General features: G+C 43.0%; 1 protein-coding gene across 1 annotated transcript in view; it reads right to left on the bottom strand.

Annotated features, from left to right (window-relative positions):
• Window positions 1-1,263: 1,263 nt before the first annotated feature.
• ADAMTS12 (ADAM metallopeptidase with thrombospondin type 1 motif 12) overlaps window positions 1,264-22,880 on the bottom strand; it is a 321,601-nt gene continuing 299,984 nt past the window's right edge. The window contains exons 21-24 of the mRNA XM_053592503.1: window positions 20,571-20,747; window positions 18,186-18,329; window positions 12,581-12,740; window positions 1,264-4,987 (exon numbers count right to left, since the gene is read on the bottom strand). Coding sequence (XP_053448478.1) covers window positions 4,809-4,987; window positions 12,581-12,740; window positions 18,186-18,329; window positions 20,571-20,747 — 660 coding nt within the window. The 3' untranslated portion in view covers window positions 1,264-4,808. The remainder of the gene's footprint in view (window positions 4,988-12,580; window positions 12,741-18,185; window positions 18,330-20,570; window positions 20,748-22,880) is intronic.

Here is a 22,880-nt window from a genome sequence, read left to right as displayed (position 1 = left end):
AGGGAGGGAGGGAGGGAAATGTCTCCAGACATTATCAGGTATCACCTGGGGGACCAAATCAGCTCTGACCAAAATCTACAAGGCAAAACAGAAGCAGAGGAGTGTCTCAGGCTTTCTGGAAGGATCAGGGTAGGCGTCCCAGGGGGGAAGCAGCATTTGAGCTGAGCTTTGTAGGATGAGAAAGAGTTGCCTAGTGGCCGCAGAGAGAATTTTTAAGGTATAAACAAGGTGGTGTTCATGGTCCTCTGTGCTGCCCTCTTCATGCAAAACAGATCTCCTACCACCCATATTTTTGCCTTCAAACATTCTAGGGACCATGTGGAGGGGTGTTCTATGAAAGGGACATACATGCAAAGTGGCCCCCAAATGGTGAAGGAGCCCCCAGACCAAAGAAAGAGGCAGACAAATCCAGTTTATCAGTATAGCATGATTTATTAGGGGAAATTACTAACAGAAGTGTGGTGTTGGTGGCCATAAGACAGGCAGGTCTCTGTCCCACAGCACACTAGACCAGTGGTTCTCAACCTTCCTAATGCCGCAGCCCTTTAACACAGTTCCTGTGGGTCGCAGGTTGAGAACCGCTTCCCTAGACTAAGGCTTATATCTTGGGGAAACAGTACTCCTTGGAAGGAAAGTGTAGGTGGGAGAGTGGTGCTTGTGTCACAGCCTATGGTTTCTATAATACCATCACAGGTTGTTTTGGAGGACAGATGAAACTTACAGTGAATAGGTATACCACATCAACTAGACATTGGGAGACATTCCCAGGCATGGGGTTAATCAGGGTGCTTAGCATTTAAAATAAATTTACTCTTGTCCCCACAAGATGCCCATTTCTTTCCTCTCTCAATGATTTTTACTTATTCCATGAGTGAATTCCATCACCATATATACAAATTCTACCTTTGATGGTTGCACTTACTGTGCTTTGCACCTTCTTAGAGAAAGGATTCCATTTCCTCTCTTAAGTGTTATGTCTACACTTTGGATGATGGAGTAGATTATGCTATGAGCTGCAGGAATTCACTGGATTTTATGTAGCAGAGAAATTCAGATGTCACTTCAGATTATTATATGGCGATTGTGTCAACTGTTGCACATTTGTGAGAAAAGACCTAATTTCAACCTCACTGAAGACTCATCTGGTGCTGTATTGATCTAAGGGTGAGGTAGGGAGAGTGTGGGAGGAAGATATTGCAGTATCCTCCTCCAGGTTGCTAAAACCCAAGGTGACACTAGGAGGTGGGTTGGGAGTCTCTAGGGATGTGTAAATAAATCACATGGAAACACCAGTATGTCTGGGCATTTATTGACACCACACAAAGACAGACTATGGTTACACTCTGGGGTTAAGTATGGAGATGCCCAGCAAGGTATCTCAAGAAGGCAGGGGAAGGGACCTGGAAAAGCAGCACAGAGATGCAGGGAGTGAAATAGGTTGTGTTGTGTGTGTCCCTTTGTGGGACAATGACAAGTAGAATTGTGCTTCCCCACCATATTTTTTTAATAGCATAACTTAAAATAATAACATTTGAGTTAGCAATACAAACAACAGGTATAGCATCAATTATGTTGGCTAGGTTGTAGCACCAGGCAGTTCATGTCTTGTGGTCTCTACCTCAAAAGTGAATCATTGTCGACCAAGCACCAGATACACCATCCCAGAGCTTCAACTTAAAGTCAGGAAGGAGAGAAGCCGAGACCTGCACTGTCTGGGATAGCAAGGGGTGGCTTTTAGAATTTGGACGATTTTAGCCAATTGAATAGGAAGTTATGATCTGAAACAGTGCGATCGTGTTTCAGATACTTGAAGAATGTCAAAAAAAATTCACAGACTATCTGAAGGCATTACATTTGGGCACTAGTGAAGACTCGGCTGTCTTAGGAGACTGGACGGAGTTATGCTCTTGTTCAAGCAAACCCATCACAAAACATAGCATTCCTACAAAAAGACACAATCCTTGTACTGTGGAACAATTTCCCAATTTAAGAAAGTATTCACTATTGAGTTTCTTGGGATATTTTTATCTCATGCCATATTTAAGTTTTTATGTTCAAGAACTTAATTAACCCACAACTTTCCAGAGAAGAGCTAACTCTCCCAGTGTGGAAGGCAGGCTGGGTTTTAGAACGTTAAGGTGTTAAAGCACCAGATGCTGCAGTGGCCTCTGTGGTTCGTGCAGATCTGTACCCAGTGCCCCTGGATATGCTCCTCACTCGTACATTCCAGGTGAAGAAAAGAGGACCAAAGAGAGTGAACCAACAATTCTGCTTCATGGTAGCCGCCGAGCAGCAAAGATAGGAAGATACCATCCACATTCTTGCCTTCAGAGTCTTCCTCTGGGTCTGAGGCCTCTTTTTTATTACAAGCACTGGGACTTGTCAAAATACTGATAACCCACAGCCGGGCGATTGCCAAGGCAATAGGCAAGGTGACAGATGACTGCTGTTGCAAGCACTATCTTTACCCTGGAGGCCAGAATGACAGACACCACACAACTGTCTTTTAATGCCTCAATAAATGAGGAAAATGTCCATGAGACACAATTAGGGGCCAATTCTCTGCCTTTGAGAAACTGGAAAAGAGCTAGAATGGAGCACTGGTCAAGCCCTTCGCATGCCTACGGTCTTCTCCACCACGTGGGTTGTAAAGAATGTGGTCCATGTTATGTACCGGGAAATTTGGCCTAGTTTAGTTTGTGGAGGTCAGTGGCAATCTGGGTTTGTTCCTGAGTTTTGTAAGCCTGGTCAGACCTAGGTCTTTGATGACATGTATTTGACCCTGTGCTAATACAGTACTAGATTAAGTTCATTACTAAATGAATCCCTGACAGCCTGCGCTACCCTTAGGGAGAGTCTCTGCAGATTGCCTCATTAGAACAAACTTGATTCTCCTCCACTTACGTCACTAACAATTTAAATGTCTTCTATTCTTTAAAACTGTTATTTCACCAGAGATTGTCATCGGCCGGCAATGTTTGTATTTAAAGACAGAAACTACAAGAATGTAATTATTATCTAGAAATGAATTCCTGACTTCAGGTACACATTTCTACCTTCCTCTCATTTTTGATCTATCTTGAATTTCATCTTAACCCCAGTGTCTTATTTTCCACAGGAATTTATCAGAATACATAGTAATGGTTTGAAAAAAAAAAAGGCATATAATATAAAAGTTTAAATTCAAGGTACCTAAGCAATAGAACTGGCATTGGCCAGCAACACCATTATACATCTAACAGAAGAGGCGTATGCAGAGTGTTACACACGCACCCATTTGTATGTCTAGCGACATGTTTATATTAGGTCTGCCACTATCTGGAGAGTAGCACCATTCTTCAATAGCACCGTTCTGCTGAATGGCTAGGTGAGTAAAGGAGATGTGAGACATTGTGCTCCATGGTGACCACTAAGCATTTCCGTGCGTGAGTCTGGAAGTATGCTGCCTTTATAGGAAGGCCACATCCCTGCCTTCCCTGCTGTTGAGAGTGGTTCTGAGGTCTTTCTCCCCTAGAGCCTCAGATGCCTCCACCCACCCACCCTCTTTCTTTGGGTTCAGTTCACATAAGCGCCTTCCCTTAGAAATCAGTTTCCCTGAAATGGTCTCTGAATTGGAGACCACAGCCTACTGTGACTTCTGCTGGGTGGTAGGAACATCCAGAATGAGCATTCTGACTTTCATTTCAGTGTTTTGGGCTCCCAGACTTGCCTGTTTCCCCCAAGGAAAGAGACCTTTAAAACCATGTGTTGATTACAGTGAGGAGTAGATCCTATTGACCTTCCTAGTTTGCACTAGATTCTTGTACTGAGTACAATAACCTGGCTTTTCAAAATATTTTAATCTAGAGCCCCATTTTTGGACCTGGGGGGAGGTGAGGGGCAGCCATGGGCCTGGGCGTAGTGTCTTTGTGTATAAAACCCCTGCCCCGAGAAGGGGTGGGACCTGACTCGTGTCTTAGGCAGCAGCCATGCATGGGAGGGCCCCTGGGCTTTTCGGTGAAGACTATTTGCCAAGAAAGCGAGAAAAATAAAGGCTCACATTTTCTTTCTTATACTAGCAAGAAGTTGACTTTTGTTCACTTGCTTTTTGCAAGTTTTCACAGAAATTATCCTCAAGTCAGCAATGTTTTCTGTGTAACCAACCTAAATCCTGCAGGCTGCCTTTCCTGTGCTCACTTCCTCACAGTCTAGTGTCTCCAAGTGGGCAAGAGACTGGGAAAAGTCAGCCGTGGAGTCTGCGGATGGAGGACCGGACTGAGGGACGGAGCCAGCGCTTCTCTTCCTGCCCCGGTTGAGTGCTGGGTGGAGAAGGAGGCCCTTCGTAAATTAAAGGCCTGTTCCTAAAAACTCCCCATAGCAGTTGCACCAGGCAGGGAGGAAAAAAAAAACAAAAAAACAAAGCATGTATTTATCAAGGTAAATAAACAAGATTATTTGTTCCCTGGGTGAATGTGGCTGTTTCCTGAGGTAATCTGGGAAAAATCTGAACTTTCTGATTTAACTTTAAGAGAGGAATAGAAGACATGACTTCACAGACCTGCCTCACCTGGAACCTGGGCAGCAGGGACTCCAAGTGGTGCCTGATTCTCCCGGTTAGTTCACTTTCCTGTAAGTTACAGCAAGGAGACAGCCCAGACCTCCTGGGAGGGACGTTTTGTGGCTAGAGGAACACAGTGAATTTTGTTTCGTTATGACCCAAAGTTGAACCTGAAACATGTAAAGTGAAACCTTGATGAAGTGGCCCCCAGGTGACAGGGCCCTGGTCAACAGCCATTGCAGTCCAGATGTGGGGGGGGGGGGTTCTTTCTTCAGAGTGTTTTGGGGTTTGGGAGCAACTGTCGCTTTCTTGGCTTTTGGGTGTGGGTGGCGTGTGTCTGGGGACACGAGAAGCAGCACTGAGCCCTCACAGTGGGTACAGAACATCTCTTCATGGCTTTCAGCGTCTGGCAGAAACTGGCCGACAGCTTGTCCTTGGTGCAAAGTAAATCTGAGGGAGGAGGAAAAAGAGAAGACAAAAATTCAAAGATTATCCTTTGTAGGTGAATGGGCAGAGCCTGTACTACTGTGCGACTGTAAATGTCTCCCTAGATGGGATCCATAGCAATGCATAGCAATAGCTGATATCCACTGAGTGTTTATTATGTATCAGACACTGTGTAAAGTGTTTGTGTTAAAATTATCCGTCACGATTCTTTGCTCCCACGTAGTAAGTAGTGGCCTGTCTCGATGACTGTCTGCCATCACCACAGGAAGAACCCGGCTCACGCAGCCACCAGGGTAGACAAGAGACACTGGGGCAGACTGATCTGGATCCAACCTATGGCTTGCAGCCAAGGCTGACCAAAGCCAAGCTAAATCAGCTGAACTTTGAGTGGTATGAAGATGCTGAGCAGAAAACATAGGGCTGTAGTTTTAACCCCTGAGCAGAGGTGCTTTTCTGTGCAGGACTGTTACGGCACTAGTTGGATTCAGTGTTGCGCAGGGATCATATATCACTTCTTTCAATCATCACACAGTATGAGCCAGTAGATATCTTTGCCATTTCACAAATGAGGAAAGTAAGGCCTAGAGCAGTCAGCAACCTTCACATGGTTAACCAACTGTTAAGTGGTTAGATCAAGCACATGCCATTTGATACTGGAGCCCATGCTGTGATCTACCGTACTATTCAGAGTGCCAAGCAGTCAGCTAGTCAGCTTGGGGCCTCCTGAGTACGGCTCAGCAAGGGGTAGGATATGGGTATGTGAGTTGCCTCCAGAACTATACCACGTAGACATGTAGATGAAGGCAGATGACTCGTACAAATTCCCATGGTAAGTACACAGTTAGTTACTTGAGTCCTAATCCTTGTTCTACTCTAACTAGCCCTGGGCAGGTACTAGTATGCCCCTTGCTTTCCTCACATAGGAATCAGGGAGTGAGATGAGGCGCTCGGGGACAGCCCACGCAGACTGCATTGGCCCGTGTCCTCCCAGTAGGAAAGGAATTCAATGAGGTTCAACTTAGATTTGCCTTCCAGAAAGTAAAATTGCTTCAAATTTTGTATGAGTGCCTCTTGGAGCCCAGGTTGCCTTCACAGAGAAAGGATTTTTATAGTTCCGAAGAAAAGCACTTTCACAAATAGGCCACTGGCCTTTGTAAATAGAACAATCAGGACCAGTAGAGATTGAAGTAATATCCTTTCTATTCAAAATCTGTGACAGTATTTTTGCCTCTAATTTTCTCACCTTCAGACCTTAAAGGCAAAAGGAATGTTTTTTTTATCTTGTCAGAACTCCTTATTCCCTTTGACTGTGCCTGGTCTTTTGTAAAGAAATGAATGTCTCTGGTGAGCTGCCAGAGTCCCAGGCAGCATGCAAGCATTAAGTGCACTTCGGAACAGGTACCGCGTAGTGCTCCTAGGACCTAAGACCTCAGTTTTCATCGCTGATCCTTTTCTTCTCCAGGATGTTGTAAAAAAGTAGTCTTTCAAAAAATCCCACAGGACATCGTGTTATGCCCTCAGAAGTTCCAGAGAGAGCATGTGTTATGGCTGAGCATTCCTGTTGTGGACTACGCCTTTGAGAGCTTCATGTCCCACGTCCCCACCAGAGCAGTGGGTGTTCTTCATGGGGTGGGGCTGGCCAGGACGAGGCCGGGCTTTCCTCTGGCTTCAGCAAAGGGCCCAGCATGGAAGCCCAAGTGTTGCACAGCCACCTCGGTTCTTAGCCAGCTGCTTCTGAAGTCTGAGCAGATGGTGGGAGGAGAAAATACAAGTGTGGTAGGTCCTTGCCCCAACTTTTCCCTGCCCTGCCGATATGAGTGCTCAGGACTGCTGCTGCAAGGAAGGAAGAAGATAGAAACGTGGCGGCTCAGCCTGCACCCACTTGCTACACACCATTTTTTGGTTGTGCTGCCCCACGTGGATTCCCTGTCTCAGTCTCCAAACTGGTGTTGTCACTGTACCACTTGCTCCCGCATGGCACCGCCTTCTAACTCAAACTGTTCTGTAGTGTGTGAGCCGTTTCTGCTAAGGGCTAAAGTGGATCTCCCTCACTGGTGCTGCCTTTATAAAAAGGGCCTCCAGGAAGCCCCCAGAGTCTACTGTGCATTAACCTGTACCCTTTTAGGTGTTCCCGAGAGTTAGTTGGAGCCCTAACCCTTGGAACTGGTGAATGAAACTTGATTTGGACATAGGATCTTGGCAGATGTAATTACCACATGAATTATGATAAGCTCATTCTGGAGAATGGTGGGCCCTTAATCTGACATGAGTGGTGTCCTTGTGAGAAGGGAAGAGACACAGAGACACACAGAAGAAAAGCCGTGTTAAAACTCAGACACGAAGAGGAGAGAAAGCTGTGTGACATCAGAGGCAGAGGCTGGATTTATGCAGCTGTAAGCCAAGGAAAGCCGACAACTGCCGCCAGCCACCAGACACCAGCCCAGCCCTGCCAGGATCGTGATTATCTTGAACTTCCAGCCTCCGGAACTGTGAGAGAATATATTTCTGTTGTTTTAAGCCATCCAGTTTTTGGTGGTTTGTTATTGTAGCCCTAGGAAACTAATATACCCCTTCTTCCATGAAGATAGTAACAACAGTATAGACACCATGTACTGGCAAAGTTTGCTGCACACTCCACCATCTGATCCTCAGGAATTGAGGGCAGGTGTACCTGCGAGTCTTCTTTTAAAAACTGAGGGTTCCAGAGAGGCTTAGCAACTGGTCCAGCATCACATGGCTGGTACACAGGTGGTGCTGCTGGAGTTTGAATGTTGTCTCGGTGCCTCTGCAGCTTTGCCTCTAAGACAATGTATTGGTGGTGAGAAAGGAGGAGATCACACAGACGGGTCTTCTCAGCCAGAACATCTTCATATGCTCAACACAGAAGCCCCACTGGTCAGGTTAGGTCCTTACCTGATCTTGCGAACCACGAGGTCCAAAGCCTTGCTTCTCAGTGGTCCTCAGAGCCCTGGAAGCACAGCAGGCCCCGGGCTGAGAGGGAAGACTGGAGGCAGCCCAGTGGTAATCTGTGTTCCAGGCCTACGTTTAGCAGCTCATTTAGACAATGATGGTGGGCCCAACACCATGGCAGAGCTTAATTGCATCAGGTCTTCCTCATTATTGTAAAACAATGAAGGCTGTTGTGTTCCTTAGCCAACTGGGTTTCAGTTCTGAAGTACAAACAATTCTTCTAATTAGGGGAAACTGGAGAGGAGACCCCGAATTCGCCTCTGGCTGTTCAATAGCAACTATACTTGGAAATTTAAAGGAACCGCTACATGCTTATTCCCTTACTGTCAACTGTATAGTGTTGAGGGGATAACATTGCAGCTCATGAAAGAAGGTTGAAAAATAATTTCAATGTTGTTGAAAAATACAATTTCCACAAGACTTTGGGCTCCTTGAGGCCAAGAACTGTGTCTTCCTCATTTCTTTATGCTCAGCTTTTAGCATTTGTGTGAGACATCTTGTGATCAATAATGTTTGCTGAATGACTGAAATCCTATATATCTGGAAGAATATCTTTTATTAGAAATTTACTGACTCAAATGTTCATTTGTATCGACACGGGACCTATGTATCATTCTTATTCTTTCTCTTGCCTTTCTATACCTCACTCCTCAGATTAAAAACAACAGCAAAACATCTCTAAGAATGGTATACATAAGGATTGTACTTTCATCTTTGTTTTTTAATCAATATGAATGCAATGCCTAGAATATAGCTGATACTTGGTGAATGAATTTTCTTGTTTTTTTCCATGTAGATACTTGAAAAGGGTTTTCTAGTCACTAATATGAAAATTATTAAATTTTTATCAGAAATTATTAAATTATTATCAAAATCAAAATAGAGTTTAGATTTTGAGTCATTATAAATTTTGATGCTATCTAAAAGAAGTAAAGTGACCTGGAGGAAAGCAAGACTTATATGAATTCTTACCTGTCTTACAAGTTGGACACAGGGCTATGTCTGTTGTGATGGCTGACAAGAATCTAGGCATTAAATACATAGTTTCAAATCTTTTAGAGCAGGGGTGTCCAACCTTTTTTTCCCTCTGTCATACACTGGAAGAATAAGAGTTGTCTTGGGCCACACATTAAATACATAAACACCAACAAAGGTTGATGAGCAAAAAAATAAGTCCCTGCATACTTTTTGTCATATCCAACACTACAGATAAGCAAAAATGTTCTCACAAAATCAGCACGTGGCCTGTGGGCTGCAGGTGGGAAATTCTTGATTTAGAGGGTAGAGGCATCAGGGTGGCTGGATGGCTCCATAAATTATAGAATTTCTTGCCACTGCTCTTTTATGTTGTTTCTATCTGAGTAAGCACCTACCTTCTACCTTCAAGAGAAGCTAGTAATTAACTTGTACTATCCTGATAATTATTGATGAGTGGTATTTTTTATGTACATCAGTTGTCAGCTAACTTGTTAGTCATGGACTATTCAGCCTGAGATTTCAAGATGAAAAATACTATCTATGCTTTTAACACAGTTTTGATTATTATTGAAGATTGTATTGTCTAGCAATAAGACATTTAAAGACAATCTATCCACAATTAAAAAATAACAACCCATAGCACTAGGCATGATCAACCAAGACTGGGTAGTTGATTCAGTTATAAGAAAAGTAATACAACATAGAAGGGGTTAATATCCTCAACATTTTAAAACATGATACCAAAGAAAGTGGTAAGATGAAATAAAAGGAAGAGGGTCTCAAATTGGTCCCTTGGTCTAGAACAGGGTGCTTCTCAAACTTGTTACCAGGGATCTTGTTAAATGCATATTCTGATTCAGTAGGTCTGGAGTGAGGACTGAAATTAGAAAATGCTAATTAGCTGGTCCAGGGACCACACTTTGAGAAGTGAGTCTAAACATTAATAATACCTCTGAAAATGAGCCCTAGGTGACTTCTTTTGGCATTTCAAATAAGGCCAGTGAAAGTTAGGTTCAAATGCAAGTTGGCCAGAAAGGAGCTACATGTGATAATCAGACCTAAAGCATCTCCTTGCTCTGTTCACTTTGGTCCTGATTTCCAACTCCTCTCTCCCTACTGGCCTCCTCCATATCTGCAGAGCAAATAGATCACAGGACATCCCTCCCTAAACGATCTACAGGCCCCTCAACAAACATGTCCCAGACCCACTCTTGGGCTTCCTGTCTATGCATGGTGGCTTCATCTACTCAGCTGCCTAAGTCAGAAAGATGGGCTTTTCTCTCTTCTCCCAGCACAAAGTCCTGTCCGGTTTTTCTTTTCAGTAGCTCTTGAATCTACTTCTCTGTGTCTGCATTTTACTAGCCTGGTTTGAGTCACATAACACATCTCTTGCTTGAGGTAGAACTACAGTCTCCTTACTGATCTGCATTACCCACATTGCAGCCAATCTTATCTTCACTTCCCCATTCAGGATTCTTTGGTGGCTCCCTTCTGTCACAGAGATGAAGTTCAAACTCATCAGCATGCTTCCAAGACTCTTTATCCTCTAACTGCAGGTTACTGGTCCTAACTCTAGTATTTTCTTACTTCCCTGGAACTTCACAGTTGAGTTAGTTAGACCTCTGTGACGTGTCTTCATCTTCTTTCTAGTTATTTCAGAAGGTGATAGCCTCTCCAGGAATCTCTTGTCTGACATTTCTAAAGGGTGCATGTGGCCAGCACCCTACCTACTGAGTATGGCCACCACCCTAATTTTTCTATTTTTAGTAGAGACAGGATCTCTCATTTTCTCAGGCTGGTTTCAAACTCCTGACCACAAACAATCCTCCCTCCTTGGCTAAGATTACAGGCTTGAGTCACCACCTGCCCAGCCGCAGTTTAGCTTTGAGGATATTCCCAAATATTCTCATAACAGTCCTTACCTCCCCTCTCACAGAGCCTGCCACAGGTTTGTAGTTTTGCTTCCGGTTTGACCTCACATTCAGCATGCAGTAAGTGCCCAATAAATATTTGTTGAATAAATTCATGAATTGTAAGTAAACAACCTCTAGGAAAAATCTTCTCAGGATATTAACTTTAAGGGAAATCTCTGTTGGGTAATTTCAGTACTTGGGAGGAGGAACTACACATTTTGCTTACTTCTTTTTTGAGACAGAGTCTCACTATGTCATTCTCGGTAGAGTGCTGTGGTGTCACAGCTCACAGCAACCTCAAACTCTTGGGCTTAAGCAATTGTCCCACTTCGGCCTCCTAAGTAGCTGGAACTATAGGCACCCACCACAATGCCTGGCCATTTTTTTGTTTGTTTGGCAGGCCCAGGCTGGGTTTGAACCCTCAGTGCACATGGTTAGTGCTGTGACCACTGTGTCGGGGCGCCGAGCCTCGCTTACTTCTGATCTTTAAGAATCTTTGAGAAAAGACCACCACTGTGTACAACCAACATGCTACTTTTTCAGGAGCAGCATGAACCTTAGTTGATGCCTCAGAAATGGTTCTTGATGCCTCAGAGATGGTTCTTCCATTACGTAGAGAGATAATTCACCCTGACACTCTAAACCCCAATTAGTGGACTGTATCTACACGAGGCATTCTCTACTTTGTAGCTAATGTAAGTAAAACATCAAAAACATCTTCTCTCCCTGTCTGAAAACTTTCTCCCTGGGTTTTATATGTCGTCTTGCACAACAATGAAGCCCCCAAATCAGTGGAATGGTCATTAGAGTTCATGGTTGAACCTATGCAGCCTATAGGACAGTGCTTATCAACATTTTTTATCTCACAGCACACTTGAACCTGTAGTTAAACTTCCATGGCACACTTAAATTGTTTGATCTAAAAGAACCCAGTAAAACAAAGAATATATTTACTATGCTTTGAGCTTCTTTCAAAGATAATTTACTTAATGATCTTTAAAAATTTTCGCAGCACACCTAAGATGCTCTCATGGCACACCAGGGTGCTGCTGCACTTCTCTCCATGTAAAGAGCCCTGAATGCCTGCAAATTCACTTCTCCTGGAGTAGCACTTGGACAATGGCTGAAGGGTGTGGGAACATGAAAGTGGCTCGCGGGCCCAGGAGCGGACAGCTCTGAGGTGTAACTTGCACTCTGCAGCGTCTGTGTGGGACCAGGTTGAAGCTGGGACTTCAGGTTCCCGAGTGGGCACCCTGGCTGGGCCTCCTGCCTTTCCCTTCCTGCCTCCTCCACTCCCTTAATGGTCTTCCCAGACAGCACTTCCTTAATGAAAATCTCACACACACCTTTACCTCCAGGTCTCCTTCCAGGGAACATGGCCCAAGACAGTGGTACTAGATGTATAGAAAGAATCATTCCATACTCCCAGCTCCCAAGAAAGGTTGGACTACTTCTCGGACAGCTTTGAAAACATAGAAATAATTCTTATCCATGTGAGAAAACACTAGTGTGAATGTGCTTATCAATAAAAGAATGGAAGAGATAGTCCCTCAAGGAATTAGAGTCAAACCTCCCCAAATCAGACAGCCGGCTCCCCAGGGTGCTGGCTGGACTTTTCAGCATTAAGATTCTCTAGTTCGGCAAAAGAGACGTGAACCTGCTTACAAGCGGAACCACGCAGAGTGACTCAGTTAGGAAAAGCTCTCTGCCCCTCTGAGCAAACCCATTCACCCACCAGCACTCGTCTTGCAGTCCTGCTGGTTGCATTTTTTGAAATCTGGAGGTCTGGGTTCATGATCACACAGGCACTGGTCTTGGTCTCCAGTCTTATTGTCATCCGAGGGAACACACCGGACAGTCCTGTTCTGAAGACCACCTCCACAGGAAGTGGTGCACTGAAAGAGAGGGAAACAGAGTCAGAATTCCTCCCCAGGACCATCACGCGAGCAGCAGCAGGGCACCGGTGGTCAAGCGTGGGAAAGCCTCCATCACCAGAAAACTTTCGACGGAGCTGTAGAATAAAGGCACTAATCTGGAGGTGTGAATTTAGGAAGAATCCTATAATAAGAATGTGTGGATTGAGTTTGGCTTAATTTACTATTAGGTTCTCTTTCTCACATTGGAAAATGGCCTGTTGCCTTTCACCACATAGCTACAACATTGGTAGCTATCCGTGGTAGTGCCTTTGGGCCCTGCCATCTGACCACACGGGGGAGCGACCTGGCATCAAGCTGGCCAACTGGTTATTTCCTTGGGAATTCAGAATTAAGACTCAGCAAGAGATTCCCTCTAAAGCTCAAACATGAAAATCTGGGTGCAGCTGTCAGCCACGTTTCCTGCCGAGTTGGAGGAGTAGAGAAAACCAGATGACAGGAAATGTGAATGAAGCCGATGCTTAGAGAGGAGCAGGGATGAGAGAGGCACAGGTAGACCCGTGGTTCTAGCTAAAACTCCCCATCAAAACACTCCCCTTTATGTCATGAATGTATGGGGTGAAATGTATGAAGACAGGTTGAATTATAAGCAAAATAGAAGAAAACGTCACATCTGGGTCCTGGCGCCTCAGTCTGAACCAGTTTTGATTTGGGTGTGGGGATCAAATATGAGGGAAAGGGATGGAGGTACTAGGAAAGCTGAAGGTAGGGAGGAAAGAGCCGTGGTGGACGGGAGACCATGGTGGAATGGAGGTAGGGGCAGGGCTGAGAATGGAGACTGGGGAAGGAGCAGCGCAGCAAGGGCCTCAGGGCTGGGCCCAGCCGGACTGGGGTCTCAACAGCCATTCTAACAAAGTTCCGCTGTAATGTCGCGACTGACCACCTGGCGGCAGCAAGAACATTTTCTGGCCTGTGGAATCAGCTTATTTAAGACGATTCTTGAAAATGTTAAATTCTGTGTCTGAATTTACTGCATATACTGTTTCTTTAATTATAATTTTTGTGGTAAAATATATAAAACAAAAATTCACCTCTTTTAGACATTTTTAAGTTCGATGATCTTAAGAAAATTGACATTGCTATGTAACCATCACCACTTCTTCCCAAATTGAAACTGTGTCTGCACTTAAACAAGAACTCCCTGTCCTCCACCCCATCCCCAACCCCTGCCAAACACCATCCTATTTTTTATGTTTATAAATTTGAGTACTGTATGTACCTTATATATTTGTAAATACAAAATACAAATTGGACAGTATTTGTCTATTTGTGACCGGATTATTTCATTTAACATAATGTCTTTGAGTTGCATCCATATTATAACATGGTCTTTCCTTTTTAACGTGAAATAATATTCCACTGTATATATTTATATTCCATTTTATCTATTCATCTGTTGATGACTGACAGATCTGTGGGTTGTTAGCCATTTTTAAGTTCGGTGACCTTGACTACCGTGAACAACATAGACTCTTAAGATTTACATCTTATATTGTGTTTTATTACTTTTAGTGTTATCTTGCTTATGATCAAAACCTCCCACAGAGCAGAAACCAGGGTTTTTCTCTTCGTGCTTTGCAGCAATTAGCATGACATTCAATAAGTACTCACTGATAAATCAGCTAGAAAACACAGCTGCATGAAAAATTCTGAAAAATTACTAGGTTTAAAAGATTCTATTTGGTGTTTGAGATATTACTGGACACCCTGTTTACTAGATAAGACAAAACCCACACTGGGACACTACCAATTAAATCAGAATACTGGTACCAAAACCCTGTTTCTCACAGAGATCTCCCATAAAGAGCTAGAAATATATATATATATATATTTTTTTTTTTTAAACATCCACCATTCTGTTTTATTTTACTTATTATAAAGCCTAGAGCCTGGTGATCAGCAGGGAGCTGCATGTTTGCATTATGAAGTCTGAGTTTTCAGTGATTTAACTTGAAGGTAATTTTATTCTGTAAATTCATCTCAAATTCTCTGCAGATGTGAGTGAGAAAGAAAGAATAAAAAAAATATTATAGCTATTCATCTGAGCTTGAGTAAATAAAAGTCTGCATCAGAGGACAGAGGGAAAAACAATGGACATGAATCAGGCTGGACTGATAAAGAATACTGGTGCATCTTACAAGGGTATATGTGAATCCTAGTAAATGTGGAATGTAAAGGTCTTGGCAAATAACTAAGAAAATGCTACAAAAGCTATGTTAACTAATGTGATGAAAATGTGTCAAACGATCTATGAACCAAGTGTATGGTGCCCCACGATCATACTAATGTACACAGCTATGGTTTAATAAAAAGAAAAAAAGAATACTGGCTAGGATTTAGGAGATTTAAGCTTTCTAGCTCACTCAGATCGTTCTAGATCATTCACTCCACCTCTCTCTTTCTCTGTAAAATAAGATTGTTACTTAAAGATCAAATTACTTCCTTTCTTGATTTCTAGGTGTCTGCTGGAACAGCCTGGGCTGCTTCTGGGCACTGAAGGCAGGCAGGCCCTCTTAGACAAGGCAAATTAGGATGCAAGTGCTAATTGTAAACCAAGCACAAAACTAAACAGGGGAAGTCACTCTCCATGCATTTAGTAGCCAATTAAAATAACTTAATATTAAGATGTATGAATTTCTGTTGTATTTAATTGGGGGACTAAGCACGAGGCCTGGTTGCTGACTTGAGTTTTGTTAATTGTGCTAATGGTGTGAAAACTCACGTCCTTTAGATTTGGAAAACTTTTTCTATGTTAATTCTTTGACAATGTCTTTACTTGTACTTTTTTTCCATTATTCCTCTCTGAAATTATATTATTTCAATCTTTTACCTGCTGGCCTGATCATCTAGTTTTCTTATCTTTTATCTCGGTTTCTTTTTTGATGGTTCTCCTTTTCTTGACCTATTTCCTCAAATTAATTTCTCAATCCTTCTACTTAATGTTTTGTTTTTACTATTTTTAAAATTTTCTCAGGTCTCCTTCTATTCTTGAATATTCCTTTTGGATAGCTTTCTTGTTCTATGTCTTGAATGAAGTCACTTACTTCTCTGAAGAAATTAACTATAGTTGCATGGGAGGAGTTCATCTGTTTGTTACATGGCCTCTATTTCCTCAGAAATGCTTTTATTCTGGTTATTTTGTTATTTTGCCTTTTGATGTGAAGGTTTTTCTCGGAAGTCTGGCAATCCTAGGCTATTTGTTTATATTTCAGAATGAGGCACCTGAGATCTTATTGAGAGTTCCACGTGTAGTTTCTTGAGAGGTGAGTTTCAGAGAGGGGTGGTTTTATGTAGACTGAGCAGGGAGAGATCTATTATGTAGGCTTGCTTTTTTTTTTTTTTCTTTAGGCTAACCTAGTCCCCTGCTTCTGTGGAACTCATGGAGGAAAGGGGAACATTAGTGTGTATTTTCAGATTATCTGAGAGATGAGTCCTTTTGTCCCCACCAGCCATGCCTGATTCTAGCTAGGGTCTATATGGTTATCACTCCAGAGAGAAGAGCTCTAGGCTACAGTTGGGAGATTGGTGAGCCACAAGAGAGACTGTAAAGATCCATCTAACCCTCCACGCTCACCTCTGCCTGCAGACATACCTAAGAAATCTATTTGCTTCTTGGCATCCTGCAACAGACATATTTAAGCTTTTTCTGGCATGCTAAGTTCACTGGAAATCTAGTCATTTGTTTCCAGCTTCTGAAGTTTTATTGACCTTTCTCTCAGCTGTGGGTCTCTTGCCCCCTACCTTTGTCTTTGTGGGCTTGTACTACTTCTGGTGTTTTATCCTTTCTGCTAATTTAGTGGAGTTTTGAAAACAGGAAAATGTGTATGTTCAATCCACAGCTTGTCTTTTTCAATGAATAATAGATCATGGTGGTCAGAAGTGATTCCAAAGGCTGGCTTGGCAGGTGTTGGCTGCTCCCACCCCGCACTCTGAACTGTGCCCAACAGATGAATTCCTGACATATGGATCTTCTAGGAAAACTTCAACCCAGGCCCACCTCCCATAGATTCACCTCTGACTCCTTCAGGGAATTGATGGTAAAACTTAAAATATGTTCACTAATGTTTTTTAGTTGTCCATGAGATTTTGTGTCTCCAAATAAGTGTGAATTTATAGTGTTTTCTTGATTTTAGATTGTATCTGGTTTTCTTTTTTAAAGGTCACATCTGATTTAATTAGTGATGCTAATATTTTTATGCAAAGCTTTAAGGTATTTATGAAGAACCTCATCCTGAAATATATCTAGGTGGTTGTGGCAAAAGTCTGTAGGAATAAGCTTACCCTCTTCTTGGTTATGGGTGGAGAGGCTGCTGCTACCTTAATCTGTGAGCTGCCCTGATGCTAATAATTCATTTTGTGAATCTTATGGCTAGATTGGGGAGCTCAAATATTGCTGGGGAAGTGATATTAATTAGATCCCTATTTAACGGGTGCCATAGTTAGAGGCTTTGACACAGGGGCCATAGTTAAGTAATTATGGTCAATGAACTTGACAGAATATTACTGTGAATAAAAGGTTAATATCAGGCCTGCTTCAGCCTGTTTGGGGGGAAAGTGACCTTTAAGTGTGTTTTTGTATTGTTTTGTTTTTAGGAGGTTTAGAAGTTAAGGTAAATGTGGGAAGTTATGCCTTGTCTACTGGCAAATTCCTGAGACATGGGATTCTCCCCTACTGGGGGCCTGTGAGTTGGCAAGTGAGTTTGGCATGTGTAACCAAAACAGTTTTAAATATTGGCAGGAAACTGAAACTGAGGCTTCTTTGCATCAGGGTGACATGAGCACCTTGGCTCTTATTCTTTGCCAGCTACACACACCCTGAACAAGTGAAGGAAGCAAATGATCTCGTATCCTTGGCTACCAGCCTCCTGAGGAGATAATAACTGTTGCTCTTACTTACAGGTTAATTATTTTATTTGTTTCCCCATCAGACGGGCTAGCCATTTGGCAAACTGATCTCTGGGCTACTCAAAGGCCTCAAACTTGCTAAGTCAGGGTAAGCCTAAAGTTTCAGGACATAGGCAATTCTTCTTTGCTCTAGGAAAAGCCAGAGGATTCAAGGTGCTGGGGTACAAAATAGCATTTCCTTAGGCTTTGTGCCTCTAGAATAATTTTGGTATTTGATCTTTTCTCTTTTAAAAGGATTTGATCTTCTTTCTTCTGAACTCAAGACAGTAAACATTGACCCACAGCAGCTATGGGTCAACTTTCAGCAGACTTAAAGGTGTTAGTCGGCAGAAGAATACTACAACTAAAGTATATAGAAACACTCGGTAAATCAATGAATACACTGGATATAAACAATGAATTCATCGTACTGAATTACTTTGTAATTAAAATAAAATGAATGTTATTTCTATTTTAAAGCTAAAGTAAAATGAAGCGTCTATGTGTATAACTGAGTCTTACCTGGTTCCACTTCCCAGTGGCCCAGTGACAGCAAAGGTGCTCATTGCAAGGCATGGTGGACGTGGGCCTTTTCATCCAGTCACAGAGGCTACCTGGACAAGACACTCCTCTCTCCTGAACTCCACCTCCACAGGACCTGGAACACTGACATGCAATAATGACAAGGACAGGTAAAAATCAGGTGGCGACAAGTTCAATAACAAGGGGAAAGCCTTTTACCATCATTTTGTATGAGCAGTGTTAATTAGGAATATTGGTTACCTGTTTTGGAATCGGAAGCATTCTTGCAGATTCCTTACAATGGTCTCTCTCATTCGTTAAAACAACAGTGATGAACCAAGAATTAAAGAGGGAGAGGAAGGTTGACAAAGAAGCTCTTGAGGAGAAGAGGAGGAGAAAAATCAGAAGATGCCAAATAGTCCAATGTCAAACAAGATGTCAAAGGGAAGGAATTGTGGTTAAAAATCTAAATGAGTTGTCATTCCAGAATGGACACAGTGTTTTCTGCATTTTGCCTTTTGGCACAAGTGGTTTAGAAACAAAAATGTAAAATTTACATTGATTGTCTCTGACAGTCCAAAGGTGGAGAACACGTTTGAAACACAATTTTGTTTGCCTCCTATTGAATGAGATTGTCTTCCTTTTCCACCACATAAAACTTTGAATTAAATTTGTCCATATTAAGAATAAGAGGATTGAAGGATTTGCTAGGGATGTGTGGGCTATAATGCTGGCAAAATAAATCCAAGATGACAGGTTGGACACCTAAAGGGATGCAATTCTTTTTTTTTTTTTTAATTTTTTTTATTGTTGCAGTTTGGCCAGGGTTGGGTTTGAACTCACCACCCTCAGTATATGGGACCAGCACCCCACTCACTGAGCCACAGGGGATGCAATTCTAAAACATGTCAGATTTTTGCTCATGAGAATCATTTTATGAGATACGTTTTATGATACATTGTCTCATTTTCATAAAGTTTCTAGGAGAAAAAATAATTCAGGAAGAATCTTTGAAAAGTCCTCTGAGTACTTTGAAAAGCACTTTGAGAAATCTTCATAATGGCATGGATACAATAACGCTAACAAAACAATTATGATTGTCCTGTGAACATCGTGCCCATCGCATCAGGCACTATGAAAACCAGGAAAATAAGGATGATTAACCTCTTCTCCTCAAAAAAAGAACTAAGGTATCACCCTCACAGTTTTCCAGCTTTGACAACCAACATGGACTTTTTTCCTATTTGGTCAATCTGTTTTTAACCCTATCTGAGGAGGGAGAGATAAGAGGAATTTTCTGTTTGGAAGCCTTGTGTGTCTCTACCTATGTGTGTATAGATTCAAAACCACCTGGCCAACCAATCTCCAGGAGAAAGCGGGTCAGGGAAGTATAGTACAGTGGTTCACAAAGCGTGGTCTTCAGCATCTTCTACGTCCTTGTTAGAAATGCAAAATTTCAGGCTCCACACCAGACCCTATAACTGGACACTCTGGAGTGGGGCCCTCCCTCTATGCATCCACATGTTGTCCAGGTGATCCTGAAGCCTGACTACTGCTGGTGTAGAGATGTTCCGACAATGCATCTGCCATGGAGGCAGTCTGGGCTGGCGGACGTTTACTGGAGGGGTCCAGAACACAAGCAGAATGGTGGCCATTAGAGAGTGTGCACAGGCAGCAGCATTATGGTGGTTCAGGGAGGTCCACAGAGATGCCCAGTCCTTCAGCAACACCTCCAGGTCCACCACTGAGGTTCACAAAGTTGGTTAACTTTGTGGTTTGTTCAAAACAGAGCAATTTAGAAAGGAGGGTGATTGGAAGAGCTTCAGGGAACAGGCTCACATTGTGGCTCCCAGAGCCTCATTGAGGAAGCATTAAAAAAACATCTCTCATCACCAGAAAGGAGGTTTGATGGCTGACCTGTGATAATCTGCAAGTGCTGTTTTCCTGACAAGGCCATCTAAGCTCCTCTATGAATTCCTGGTTTCCGACAGCCATCACCTGAACAGGTGCAAGCTCAGCATATATAGACAGCCTGGAGGCCTGGGTGCCAGGCACGGTAGTAACCTGGATAGAATAGAACACATGAACTAGCTCATGTGTTCCAGAGCCGGGCAGGGGAATCAGGAGAAAGAGGGGGCAGTGGTGGCTGCTACCCTGGGAAATGGTAGCTTCCCAGAGTCTTGGGAGTTGGCTCAGCCTTCCGTCAGCTTCAGCACTAACTCTGCATCTTCAGACAGGGCGTCTCTACTTTCCCTTTCCTGGCACATGGCACCCCCCACCCCCAAACATCTAGGTCAGCCAGTCCTTGGATGAAGCAGTAACACAGGGATACGTAGTTTGCCAGGTTGCGTGAGGGCTTATCATGCCCCTTTCCAGAGACCATACCTGACTCCAGGGTTCCACCTGCCACTCTTCACAGGGCTCAGGGTTACAGCTCATGCTCAGCGGGGGAGGAATGCCCGCCAGGAACTGGCAGTGAAATGGCCTCAGGCTCCGCTGGTCTCGACTGTCCGTGCACTGAATCTCACGGATTTTGAAGCCCCCGCTGCAGTTTCTAGAACACTGTGAGGACAGCAAAAGCAGAGGTGACCCCTGAGTCCTGGCATCAGGCTTCCCTTCCCATCAGCTGGGAGGTTCTTCTGGTCATGAAGAGGAGTTAGGTCTAGTTCAAGTGAACCCTGCTATCGTCCCACCCCATGAGAGGGAGTCACACGAGTAGCAACCTGAGACAGGGCTTCCGAGAGTCCGAAACATGCAGGGCAGTGGGAGGGTTTTGATTTCTGACAGAAGGAGGTGAGAATTCCAGTTCTGTCACTCGCTGGTCACGAGACCCGGGCAAGAAAAACTCTGAGCCTCGGGAGTGACCCGCGTAAACTGGGATCGTGTTGTCTCACAGCTGGCAGGAAGATTACAGACACAAGCTGGAGTGCCTGCTGGGACAGCGCCTGTTCCAGTGATGGTCACTCCCTCTGGACGTCCAGATGCAGGCAAAGTGGCCTGGAGGCTCTGATGCTTCCATAAATCATTCTGTTTAGCTTTTCAGAAATAAGCAACATTTTCCAGACAGCATCCCGAAAGTAATAAATTAAGAACTATGTTTTCCTGACCAAGAGTAAACCCACAGAGGGGGTAAAAATAACTGTGGACTTAAAATTAGCCACAGAACATATGAGAAAACATGCTAATAATTTTCACCCAAAGCAGCTGTTTGTCAGATAAAATAGATTTCCAGGAACTAGCTCATGGTTAAACAAATCGGCTCTTTATTAGGAAAAGGGAATTTTATAAGACATAAGTGTAAAATGAGGTTTTATTTTCTTATTTTCCATGTATGTGATATAATCTGGTATTCCTAAATGCAACTTTCAAGTTAGCAGTCTTCATTTGTCAAAATGCTAAACATATTCATAAGAGCCTTAAAATCAGATAATTCATTGCAAAAACTCTAAGCTGAATTGTACCAAAATTCATCTGTCCATCTGTCCCTCTTCCTGGCCTCACTGCGCTTTTCCCCATTTATGTCAGGAAAGGGAATTGGTAAATGAGTAGAAGCAATAAAGATTATATTCCACAACTGTTCATGATCTGGTGCGGCCACAAAATAGGAGGGGGGCAATTTCACCTGAAGTCAAGAAAGGTTTGAATAAAGGAGGCAAATCTTGAGGTGAATCTTAGAAGATGAATAGATGCTCATTTGCCCCCCGTAGGGTAGGGGACATTTGAAGTGGGGAGAATGGCACGCATCATTCTGTGAACCAACTCTTTTCTGAGAACAGTAAGTTGTCAGAATGCAGAGGGTGGGGGTAGAGAGAGGATGGGCCAAGGCCACCTGGGCGAGGCTCATGGTCTGGATGTCAGTAGTCTTGGTGTCATGCTTTCTGTGGTCCTAAAGGCTTCCATTTAATTGCCATTCCTCAAAACATTTTTTCTTAGGGATTCCTTAATCTGAATCACTCAGGTGATAGTTTAGACATACAACAAATTATATCACAAGCATAACAATGCAAAGAATTTCAGTATATGATCTACCTTTCTGCTACTCAATTTTTACCTTCTGGAGACAAAAGCTTCCCTGTAACATGAAATTTTAGATTTTGACTTTTACATACTGCACTTTAATGTATGTTTCTAAGAACATGCTGTATGTAAAAGGGACTATCTCTATTTAGCTAGTTAAGGGCTATTTCCACATTTTCTTTATTGGTAAAAAAATTCAGATCTATAAAATGTAGCACTGCCATGGAGAATCTATAAGATAGAGACAAGAACTGGAGTAAGACAGAAGACCAGTTAGCAAATATATGAAACCCACAGCCATTAGGAAAGGCTGTCACTTCCTCTTATTTTCCAGCAAAGTTACAGATATTAAAGGCAAAAATGGGCAAAATAAAATCGCAACATTGCTTATGTGGGGAGACAGATCATTTTGAGAAAAAAATGTAAAAATATGTCTATAATAAAGATCTGTTAGACTTACCTATGAAAAGTGCAATAGTCATTTGAAGAAAGATGATAAAGGGGTTGTCAAATCAGCAGTTGGCATAACTTCAGAGGAACAGACAAAATGTTCAGTTGGGAAGTGTGTGGAGCTATGGATGGTGCATGGTTTTGGTGTCAAACCAAAAGTTTGGTGTCAAACCAAGTTCACTGTCACACATGGCTTTTCTTCCATCACGAGAATCACATCTTTCTCCC

The sequence above is a fragment of the Nycticebus coucang genome, chromosome 1 (genome assembly GCF_027406575.1).
Source record: "Nycticebus coucang isolate mNycCou1 chromosome 1, mNycCou1.pri, whole genome shotgun sequence".
In the NCBI taxonomy this organism is placed as follows: domain Eukaryota; kingdom Metazoa; phylum Chordata; class Mammalia; order Primates; family Lorisidae; genus Nycticebus; species Nycticebus coucang.
This window is presented reverse-complemented; position numbering and strand designations above follow the sequence as displayed.